Raw genomic sequence first — 11,804 nt, forward strand, 5'->3', positions numbered from 1 at the left:
TATACACGGAACTTTACGGTAAACTGAATATTAAATATATTCAACTTCTCAAAAACTGCATATTAAAACAGACACAAACCAGGAACTTTTTGGGCATCTTCATCTTTTGACAAGAATCTATGTCTCAGAAATGGTCGTGTGCTGACTTTTCTGTCTTCAGACTCCTTCTCTTTGCTTTCCCTGCTGCAACAAATAAAAAGTTTGTTAACAGAAAGAACTGATAACATTTTAATTTTTCAGATGGTGTCATGGAAATGTCTATCAGAGCATGGCAAAATACTAGCATAAAGTCCTGTTTATGATAAAACAATGTTAACAATAATTATTGATAAGTGGAATGGTGACGAAGACAGACCAACAAGTACTGGCTTTCATGTCCACCTTATAGAGGTGTCTGCCTTATAGGTAGTTAAGTTACAGTAAAATGACTGAAAAACGACAGGGATGGGACCAACACCAGGTGTCTATCTTATAGAAGTGTCCATTAAGAGAGAGTTGAGTGAAGACTTCTTTTTTACAAAATGTACATTTTGTACATAAAGTTTTAGCCTTTTTGAGCAACTCTAAGGTGAAAAGTGACCAAATAACAATGAGAAAATCACACACAAAAGAACCATAAATTTTCCAGAAAGAATGTTCTTTAAGAACACATAAAATATCCAAGTTTCTGACTTATATGCCATTATCATTTTGTTCATCACCTCTTGAACAAATCCAACAAGCCAGTCTCCTAAATTCTTTCCTGGTGTACAAAATATTCTGTGTAGTTCTAACCAGCAACATACCTGGGACTGTCTGGGGTGGGGGTAGTACTGATCTGACTTGATGATGATGTAGACGACGTTGTGGTTGTAACTGATACAAATGAATCAGTTGACGTTGATGATGTTAGTGAGGATGAAGCTGAATTTGAGCTGCTTGATGATGATGTGGTTGATGAGCTGTCAGTAGGTTTATTTGTCCCCATGTGACCCTCTTTTTGTAAAATAGCTTTGATATCATTGCCTCCTGTGTCTCTAAGATCTACATACAGGTGATGGCCTGAAACACAACAAATAATTTAATATTATTTTATAAATGTAAATGCAGTGTAATTTATTTACCCACATAACACAGAAGAGCTCTCTCTCAGGGGCTCATTAGAAAGACATTAGTGTACATGCATCAAAGATTGAATTGGCATTTGGGAGTGTTGGTTTTTGTGGTGGGAGAAACACCCGAGAACCTTGAGAAGGACGACAAGAATCATCAACAAACTACACCCACATGTGATCCTGGGTCCAGGATTAAACACAAGTCAAATCAGAATGAAACCATTTTTAAAAGAAAATGACTTTGTAGATCCTGCATGTTGCATTGCCTAAGTTGCTAAATTTGGATATTAATGGCTAAAATACCTTCAGCGCTGACAACACTCATTTGTAATGCTTCAGAAGCAGCACAGAGCTCCTTGAATCTCTCTGTTGAGGCAGTGCTCCACTTATCCTGTAAAAGTCAAGGTCATGTTGTAAAATATTGTTGTTGTTTAAATTTATTTTCAGTTTAAAATTTTTTAAACCAGTTTCATTTTTGCCTTCCACTGTTTCAGATTATGATAATGAATGTGAGACAAAGTAAAATAAAAATCAAACTGGAAAAAAATTAAACCCAAGTTTATTTTTAAGCCATGTCGTACATACATGTAAACTCTTCAAAAATTAATCTCTGCTAATTTCTGCAGCATTATGGAGCTTGAAGTATTGCTAATACCACTGTACATATGGACTGTTCCAAACAAACTCTTCCAAATAAAATCTCTCTATTTATATCTGCATTGTGAGGTCAGCTTCGAGCCAAAGTGGCGCATACTGCCGGAGCTTATCCCGGTTTCCTTAGCATTAAGCAGCTAGGAGTATTTCTACTCCCCCCTGGATGGGATGCTAGTCCATCGCAGGGAACCCCCCAGCATTATATCGCCGGTACCCATTTATACACCTGGGTGGAGAGAAGCACTATGAGAGTAAAGTGTCTTGCCCAAGAACACAACACAGTGACCCCGGCCAGGGCTCGAACCCGGAACGCTCGCTCCGGAGTCCGGCGCACTAACCATAAGACCACCGCGCCTCCCAGCTTGGATTATTGCTAATACCCCTGTATGGGATGTTCATCCCTAATAGGTTAGCCCTAGCAATTTCTCTGGTTGCCTCTGTTGAAAATTTGATTGTTGCCATGGGTGAGAAAGACACAATGAGAGTAAAGTGTTTCGGCCAAGAACATAAAGCAAGGAAAGGCTTGCACCCAAACCAAGCCGATCCAACCAGGTCTGGACAATGGGTGAACCATAAGGCCACCAAGTTGTCCAAAAGAGATTTTTAATTAATACTACATGTATGTTTAGTTTTTTACAATGTATGTGAACTACAAAACACTCCATTCTCACCCCTCCAGATGGCACTGCCCCATCCAGTGCACAGAGTACAGCCATCATAGGAAGCTCTGCATGTTCCTTCCTCAGCATTCGGAGCCGTGACACAGGCAGTGCTTCATGGTTGCCAAAGTCTACGTAAATCACTTGAGCTTGAGCAGTACCTTTTGTAGCACTTTCTGTGATTCTAGCCCGATACCAGCTTTCATCTTCAGTAAACTGAGCACAGCAAAACATTCCTTGTTTAACTGTGGGCAGGAAATCAGCTTTGTTGGATTGATCCTAAAAAACAAAACCACAATGGTTTCATTAGAACAGCAAGTAGTCAAGTGGATGTCAGAGCAGAACAGAACACCTCTTTTGTAATCAGGTGCATTCCAGTGTCAGGGCTGTGCTCAAGCAGAGCCCTGACACAGGCAACTTACTTTTGTCTTAGGGCGACCTGCAGCTGTTTAACGTTTCTTTCATGAAAGCTTTTAAGAGCTGGGCACCCAAGATTTCTTACAGAAGAACCTTCAGGCACCCTGCAATTATTCTAAGAGCACAGCTTTGGGTGTTTGTGGAAAAATCCTTTATAAGTGATGTCAATGTGCTGCACATTACAAACCACAACAGATGCAGCACAGCACCGCCAACCATTGACCCGTTTTCTATGTCCTTGCTGCAGGAACTCTGTGCAAAATGGACATAGTATTACTGCATTTAACTTTGCCTAATTACCCAACCAAACTTGAAGAAAATCGTTCACCAATCATTTTTATGCCAAACCTAAAAATGTGACCATCCCCTCCCAAAATCTGTGAAATGCCTCCAAATTAATTGTTTCCAAAAAAAAGCAATATGTACAGTCATCTATATATAAAAAAAAATATCTCACCTGATAAAATTCATTTAGTTTAGTACTTAAGACATCAATTGCATCCCAGTTGTGCTTGTAGTGAATAAAGAAGTGAGCTGGACTGTCAACATGTGATACTGAAACTTCTGTTTGAGTACTGAAACAAACAAACAAAATGATTACCTAAACCACTGTGGAATCCTGTGTACCTTTGGTACATTTAAATAATTTCTTTGTTTTATATTCAACAGCATGTGTTATACACCAGAACAAATGAAAAACCAAACTGTACAGAGGGTAAACTTGAACCATAACATACACTTACCCTTTTGCTGGCAAGTTTTGTGGCCGTAATGTATAAAGTTCAACAGGCCTAGGAGATTCTGGATAAACAAGAACGTATTATGAATAAGTTTGTTAAGGATGTTAAAATTATAGTTATGGACAGATAACCAGAACACTCCTTAAGACAAACAAATTAATCAAAAAATATATTTCTCTCACTTCTACAATAACTAAAAGTGGTAGCCAAAATTTCCTTGTGGGCAAGCTAGAGCGGTTTTCACTTGAGTGTCGAAAGTAAATTGCGTTTGCTTTGATTTTGCTTTACTTCGCTTAGTGATTGGTTTAAAAATCTCGCGCCACTTTCTCAGCCAATCAGAAGTAAAACCAAAACCAATCGTGACTCGCTCGCGCACGTTTTCCCACGCTTCGTGCCGGCTACATGTATTTGCTTCGAGTTTTGATTGGTTCACTGGATTGTCTGTGTCCTTTGTGATTGGCCGGAGTAATTACTTTGGTTTTGGTTTTACGACACTCAATTGAAAACTGCTCTATCATTACAGCTAATAAAACATTAATAATATGCTTTCCCAATGGGTTGTTACAGAAAATATCCATGCCTCCCCAACAGAAGGTTTTGGAGTTTGAACCCCGTTCAACCCCCTCGCCCCCTAGAAATTCCAGTTTAGCTTCACAGTTTCTTTTAAAATTTTGGCTTTTGTGATCCCTATCCCCTCAGAATTTCTAAATATGACCTTTTGTGGGGTGGGTGGGTATGGATACTTTCTGGAACCACACAATAGACAAGAGCAGTTTTCAATTGAGTGTCGTAAAACCAAAACCAAACTAATTACTCCGGCCAATCACAAAGGACACAGACAATCCAGTGAACCAATCAAAACTCGAAGCAAATACATGTAGCCGGCACGAAGCGTGGGAAAACGTACGCGAGTGAGTCACGATTGGTTTTGGTTTTAGTTCTGATTGGCTGAGAAAGTGGCGCAAGATTTTTAAACCAATCACTAAGGGTAGTAATGCAAAACCAAAGCAAACACAATTTTCTTTCGACACTCAAGTGAAAACCGCTCTACTACAATGAACCAATCAAAATTTCAGGCATAAAAAATCATAACAGCTTTCTAACTGATGGTCTGAGATAATTATATGACAAGCACTGTATGCTAAATGCATACTCCACTAATGCAAAGATTTGTTGTAATTATACTTTTACATATTCAACATATTTATTTAACACTGTTTTATTCCTTATTTTTACCTCCATTTGCTTGATGAGCTTGTGTGTCAGGTGGCTTCTCTTCCTGACAATAGAGAATAAAACTTGAATGAAATTGAGTTGAATCTTGACACTTCCACTTAGACTACATGTACATGTAACGTTGTTGACACTTTTGACTTCCCAGGTTTTCCATGACCCATACAAACCCTGTACTATCAAGATAACTAAGCCCATTTCCTGAAATATTCAGTATGGCACATAATTCTAGTTTAAAACGTTAACATACCGCAGGTTTGGGTGGATAAACTATGGTGTTACCTCCTGCAAACCTGGAAGATAAAAATTAAGGAGCTTAGAAAACTATTACATTTTTAATAATAAATATGTTATTCTGTCAGAAACCCAGAATTTCACTGGCTTTTAGAATATATAGAAATATTATTTGATTTTGATTTGACACCAAATGCCAAGCCATAACTAAAACAAATTCTTCACACTCAAACTTTATGGACACAATAAATTATACAGTGAAATACACCATTTTTGAGTTTCCGTTCACTTCTGTTTCAAAACGAGTCCTTGTGCAAAACTATTCAAATGAATAAGTTAGAGGTGCATGGAACTAAACATGCAGGTACAAGGCTGTGCTCTAGAGGTGCCTCAGGCAACTAACATTTGGTCTCGGGCGACCGAAAAATAAAACTGATCGCCCGGCCGGGCGTCCGGCCCTCTTGTTCGCCGTTCTACACTGTCGTATAGCAGAAGATTGACTGTAAAATTATGCTTTTGGCTGATTGATAATGTTATTTGCTGGAAAATAGCCTTCCGCACATTACGGAGTCAAATGTTTACGCTTGCCGGCACTGTCAAGTTTGTTCCACATGATTTACAGTCGTTCCCGTAAAACCGTGAACACCAGAGAAAAGTTCTGGAATGTTTATTGTTTCGCGACCAATCAGATGCGAGATGAAACCGCAAAAGATAACCGCCAAACCGCAGCATGGATTAGTCACGACTTGACACGGAACAACAATCTGGCTTTTTCTTCCAGGACAAACCTTCAATTTTACCGTTTTTCAAATACTGAAATTGTTCTTTTTCTATTTAAGCTTATGTATGAGCAAAGAATAGATATGAACGATATTTTTCGGAAAAGCGATGTTGAATCGAGCAGACAGGATCAGACACAGGTAGACAGGACGTCTGAGAGCAGAAAAATTGTACTCTCCTCTCAATTTTTATTTCGGTGTCTACAGTATTGTGAATTATACGGGTAAGTATTTCTGGGTTTTAGCTTTGTAAAAAAAAGCTTTACATCGCCTTACATGTACTTCGGTTCCGGAAAACGAGACATAACACCTGGCATATTATGAGAATTCTCCGGCTCAAGATGTCACGCAAACCGTTAGCCTATAAAAATTTGGTGCTGCACAGCGATTCTCAAATTCCACGAGCTAATTTCCTCGGTTCGCAGCGTTTATACCCTTTGGAAATATCGAAAATTTTATTATTTTTTTTATTTCAGTGAGCTGCTGTCTAAGCAAAGAGTCACCGTGTCTTCACAACTGAACAATGTTCCAGTTTGGGTTGACGCGAATCGCCTGTGAAGTACTCTTTGCTGTTTGCATAAACATCCTCATTCATTCATCCTCATGGTTCTCTGTGAAAAATTGCTATTTTTTTTACTATAAACCAACACCAGTTACTTGATTCTGTCGGCTCAAAAACCAAACTACCGATTAGACCAAAAAGCGAGTGTAAATTGTCAAAATTTACAACGATACAAGTTTGCCTCATTTGACGGGTGCGGGTTTCTCAGCTACAAAAAATTACGGATCGAAAACCACCAATCACAGCCCACTAGCATGACCTTTTGAACTGCACGAGAAACAAACAACGGTCAGCATCGCTTGTGATTGGATCATTTTTTTGCTCTCAGACGTGCTGTCCAGCTGTGTCTGATCCTGTCTGCTCGATGAATCGTTTTTCCGTATTAAATATATCGTTCATATCTATTATTTGCTGATACATAAGCTTAAATAGAAAAAGAACAATTTCAGTATTTGAAAAACGGTAAAATTGAAGATTTGTCCTGAAAGAAAAAGCCAGCTTGTTGTTTCGTGTCAAGTCGTGACTAATCCATGCTGGGGTTTGGCGGTTATCTTTTGCGGTTTCATCTCGCATCTGATTGGTCGCGAAACAATAAACATTCCAGAACTTTTCTCTGGTGTTCACGGTTTTACGGGAACGACTGTAATACCAGCTTGACTTTGTACATGACAAACTGCACGAACATTAAAAAAATATGCGTTGAAATCTTGAGTTTTTTCCTTGAGATGATTTAGTTTTCATTTATTTTGGTATATCAATAGTTTTCGTTTGTGCAGTGTGTTGGTGTTAACGTAAAATGAAATTCTTCGTATATGCAAATTTCTGCCTCTTCTGCTTCGTCTTCAGATGTTTACATAGGAATAGTGACGACTTGTTGCTCTCTAAATCTTGATAAAATGTAATTGTCATTTAGCTTAAATCGAATTTATTTGTTTTTAGACTCATTGTGGTACTCTCAAACGAAAATTCTTAACGAAATCGTCCTTGCGCTGCGCGCTCGGCCAATTTTGAAATTACTCGCCCAATTACTCCCTGAATTGTACTCCATTCAGTTCAATTACTATTACTTATTGACTAGAAGTCAAGGAAATTACTTACTCTTCACATCTTGCTATATCAGGCAGAGTTTTGAGTCTCTCCAGCTGGTCATTGGCCAGTTCATCACCATACATCTTCTTATACTCTGCACCTATTCTTTTTAACCACAGTCCTTTTGGCTTTTCTTCTAACAACTGGTTACACAAAAAAAAAAACAGGCATTGTTAGTAAAATGCACTTTCACGCCCTATTCTCCCAGAGGAGAAATAAAGGATTCAGATGATGAAGTTAAACTCATCGACAATAGATGAGTTTTGGGAGCTAGTGCCTTAAGGATTGGTGGTGCTGGGCAACAACTAGTACAGAATAAACGTCACGCAAACGCATGCAGAGGCGATGGGGTTTGCTAAGGGGGTCTTAAAAATTTTTCAGGAATTTTGTCAAAAAATTAATGTAAACAAAAGTAGCTGACAACTTCGTTGAACGATTCTTCAACAAAGATTCCTCAACAAATGTTGCGTTACCTTGTAGCATGACAGCCAATAAACGATATACAATACTTTTTGAGAGCGACATGCAAGGTCAAGGGCTGTTTCATAATTATTTACACAGACCAAAACACAGACCCATTGTATTAATAAAAGTAGAGACTTTGTGATCATGTCTGTCGACTGAATTCAATAGAACTCCTCAAATATGTAATTTGTCTTTTTTGTTTATACTTTGCATCAGGCCTTTATAACTTTCCAAAAGTTCTTTGCTTCCTGTTTTTCGTCTTAATTTGATCTCCGTCGCACGTAACATTTATCCCTATAGTGCCTTCTTAGTCCCATTCAGTTCTCTAATGATCGGTCGATCGCAACAGAAAGTGGTACAAATTCCTCCCACTGCCTCTGACATTAAGGCTTGACTGACATCATCGCCTAAAAAGGAGGTAACTATGGCAACCCTGCGAGTGGTCACCACCTGGGAACATCACACTGAATGACTCAGTGAAATACTTACATGTACCAATCAATACTAACCTTACCCATCCGCACCAAAGGGATAGTGGAGTGGACAAAAAGGCTTCAGAATGCGCTGCAAGCAAGCTAAGTGCAGTGAAATATCAAAGCGAATTGTGCAAGCAAGCAAAGGCAGCAAGGTGGCAAGGCGCCCAACTGCCTTTGTTTATGACAAACATTTAAGTGCAGTACTTTTTATGACATATCTTTTTAATTTACAATACAACAAGATAATTTGCCAAACTTTGAACAAAGTTAAAGGCCTCATTACCTTCTTTATTCTGGAATATATTTTTATGTCTGAAAAAAGAAAACAATTCAATATGTAAGAAACCATTAAAATGAACCAATGCACAGATGAACAAACAGACAAAATAATGACAGCACGAACAAATGAATGAATAACGAAATATATAGTCATCTGGGATGCACTTGTAAAGATGTTCTGTCCTACCTTCCCCACTTAGAGGATTGCCTTTGGGTGCTATTTTGTCTTTTGGTGCTGAAGAATTTGACAAATAGACTACACGTTCATCAGATCCCTCTTTGTTGTCATAATCACACATAAGTGTCACTTCCATATCCTGCCAGTTGGGTCCACTTCCTAAAATCAAACCAGTGCACTTACATTTACATAACAAAGTTATTTGTTTTTATTCAGAATAATAATAATAATAATAATAAAAATAAATAATAATAATTGAATGTTTATCCAGGATAGCCCTTCAGTACATGCGTACTGTTATCAACGGGGTCCTGCTGATTAAAAATTAAAAATTACTAATAAAAATTACTAATTATATAATATACAATGAAAATTGTGTAAAAAGCGGATCATGCACTAAGTTAAAAACCTTAAAAAAAAACTACAATAAAATATTACAAGTAAAAATCGTCCATTGCTTTCCTAAATAAAAGTCTAGAATTAATGTTTCTTAAATTCAAAGGTAAAGAATTTGAAGCTGTTTTGCTGCATCAGCAAGCAAGTGAACAATTAGTTGTTTATCAACTGCAAGTTTATAAAGGTAATATATAAACTGCCATAGTAAATTTAAAAAAAAGTTTGTATTTTGAGAATAAGACCTTCATTGGAGTATTACATTATTTAAGACTGTATGTCATAACTTAACTCATCAGATAATTCATTGTGGTAAAGTTGATTTTTATTCTGACTTATCCCTGTGACTACCGGACAATACTACTCCCTTATTTGGCCAAAAACAGGACATGGTATCAAACAGATAACACTTTAGAGTCTTTCAACTTGAAAGAGGTATACAATTTCATAACTTAGCATATTAAACAGGGAATCTGTCTGGTTCGGCGGGTTTCAAGGTTGGAAAATGCTATTCTGACAACAAAACCAGAAAGCTACACTATAGATAGCGTTATCCATCCTCTGAACAAGGGACTGGGGTTTATAAGAAGTTCAGTAAACAAGCATTCAAAACTTGTTATGTACCTGGGCTTCTTGGTTTCTTTTTCCAACTTTTCTTTGCAGCAGATGCATCTAAAATGTAACAAGCAGAAAGCAAAGCTGCATTGTAAGTGGTTATTCCTTACATCAAAATCCTAAATAAATGATACATGCACTATGGGTGTTGGAATCTGTCCTTCCTTATAGTTCACCACTAAATTTTCTATGATTCTGATTGGTTTATATTGATCATGTGACACAATAGTGTTCATCCACAGAGAGATACTATCTATTTCCCTTGGAAATTTGATGTTCTTAAAACTAGCATATAAGCCCATAAAGCTTTCCTTGTTGGGCTAATATTTGTTTTAAGAACATCAATTTCTATGGGGCAACTATCAGTCGATAGTTCCTCAAAAGAAACACTCTATTGTTAAAATAGAGACAGGGGAGGGCCTTTGGAAAGTTTTGTTGTCCCATTTGTGGTGGTTTTTGTTTTGTCAAAACGCTTAATTTGTGACACACCCCCTGGCAGGGGTTCATGTCTTTTTGCACTTGAATCAGGATTCTCCTCGGTCAGTTGTGCTTTCTCCTCACTAGTTTTACTCTCCCTACCCTCTGTGGGTTTAATTTTATAGCCTGTAGTTTAAATAAATAATATTGTTCTTTTGCCCCAAACTTGTTGCATTGCTTTTGTGTCTACTAATTCTTGAGAAGAAAAATGTTTCTGAAAAAACTTCAGAGACAATTTTTCCTCTGCTTTTGCAACAACTGTTGCAAACAGAAAACTTTTAGGGAGACAATGTCTCTTGTTTTTGGAGATCTTAGAGGCCCTATATACCTTGATGAGGAGCCACAGTCACGTTCCTGGTAAAAGCTGCAGGTTGCTGAACTGAAGTTCTGTTGGTAGCTTGTTGTGAGACTACTTCAACTTTCCTAGCAGTGTTCATAGAAGAAGCTGCAAGAGTTTGAGCTTGTTGCTGTACTTGTCGAGCAACTCCTCTCTGGACTAAAGTCCTTTCTATAGATTGTGCAGTAACTTGAGAAACAGCCTGCCTCATCATTCGAGGTGGAATAAAACGGATGCCTGTCCCAGTGCGAGCTGCAGGAGGAGGAGGCCTCACTGCTACTGGGGGTCTGCTCATAGCTACCGGCCTGCTGACAGCTACCGGCCTACTCACAAATACCGGCCTGCTTACAACAGGTCTGCTCATGAATGGCGGTCTTTTTGCAAACATCGGTCTTCGTGGCGTTGCTTTCGCTCGTTTCTTCGGCTTCTTCTGTTTTGCTATCAGTTTTGCGACATGTTGGTCAGATTCGCTAGCAACTCCCCTCACAACAAGTTCGCCGTCAGCATCTCTTGTAAGGCTAGCTACTTTAGGAATGCTCCTGATATAATGTTCAAGGCTGGCATAGCCCATTTCACGGAAGGGTAGCGAAGAAAACGTAACAGTCTTGTATTCCCTGTCCAAACGGCGGAGCGCTACTCCACGAGGGCTACTAATGAGCACTGCTCGGAGCATGGCCTCAGTTTTCTTCTTCAATTCTTCCATAGTTCTGTTTTGCTTCGTCTTCTACTCCGCAGAATAATTGTCTTTCAAACTTAATTCAACATCTGTCAGGTCAAGTATTGCAATGACAGGGTTATTCTGCCACTTTCAAGGTTTCTTCGTCAAAACATGTGAAGGAAGTCACGGCGATAAACATGGCGCTCCTTCCGCACGTCAAAACGTGAGGTCCTGGGAATGAATCCTGAGCAATTTTGCCACTCTCCCACCCATACTGGCAATTTTGAATGGCTTTTTAATTGTGCAGAATGTTCAAACCTTTTTTGAGAAGCGGAGTGTTTATTACCAAGTATAGATAAAAAAATAACTATAGACCATTAAACATTTTTTAACAAAATCCCTTTAGGAATTTACATTATATAAAGTTTTCATTCCCCACCTCCCCCCCTCCCTAGATACAAAGAT

At 38.4% G+C, this 11,804-nt stretch overlaps 1 protein-coding gene across 2 annotated transcripts in view; it reads right to left on the bottom strand.

Annotated features, from left to right (window-relative positions):
* Window positions 1–11,546, bottom strand: part of LOC144664625 (tudor domain-containing protein 7-like) — a 31,915-nt gene extending 20,369 nt beyond the window's left edge. The window contains exons 1-13 of one of the 2 annotated variants that reach the window (XM_078525773.1): window positions 10,673–11,546; window positions 9,877–9,924; window positions 8,869–9,018; window positions 8,686–8,714; window positions 7,471–7,604; window positions 5,048–5,090; window positions 4,801–4,843; window positions 3,568–3,625; window positions 3,282–3,399; window positions 2,420–2,686; window positions 1,398–1,485; window positions 786–1,041; window positions 80–180 (exon numbers count right to left, since the gene is read on the bottom strand). In XM_078525773.1, coding sequence (XP_078381899.1) covers window positions 80–180; window positions 786–1,041; window positions 1,398–1,485; window positions 2,420–2,686; window positions 3,282–3,399; window positions 3,568–3,625; window positions 4,801–4,843; window positions 5,048–5,090; window positions 7,471–7,604; window positions 8,686–8,714; window positions 8,869–9,018; window positions 9,877–9,924; window positions 10,673–11,384 — 2,047 coding nt within the window. In that variant the 5' untranslated portion in view covers window positions 11,385–11,546. Of the gene's footprint in view, window positions 1–79; window positions 184–785; window positions 1,042–1,397; window positions 1,486–2,419; window positions 2,687–3,281; window positions 3,400–3,567; window positions 3,626–4,800; window positions 4,844–5,047; window positions 5,091–7,470; window positions 7,605–8,685; window positions 8,715–8,868; window positions 9,019–9,876; window positions 9,925–10,672 lie in introns of both variants that reach the window. The other variant, XM_078525772.1, reaches the window with a different exon arrangement.
* Window positions 11,547–11,804: the final 258 nt, after the last annotated feature.

The sequence above is a fragment of the Oculina patagonica genome, chromosome 9, assembly GCF_052425735.1.
Source record: "Oculina patagonica isolate OP01 chromosome 9, crgOcupat, whole genome shotgun sequence".
Classification (NCBI taxonomy): Eukaryota; Metazoa; Cnidaria; class Anthozoa; order Scleractinia; family Oculinidae; genus Oculina; species Oculina patagonica.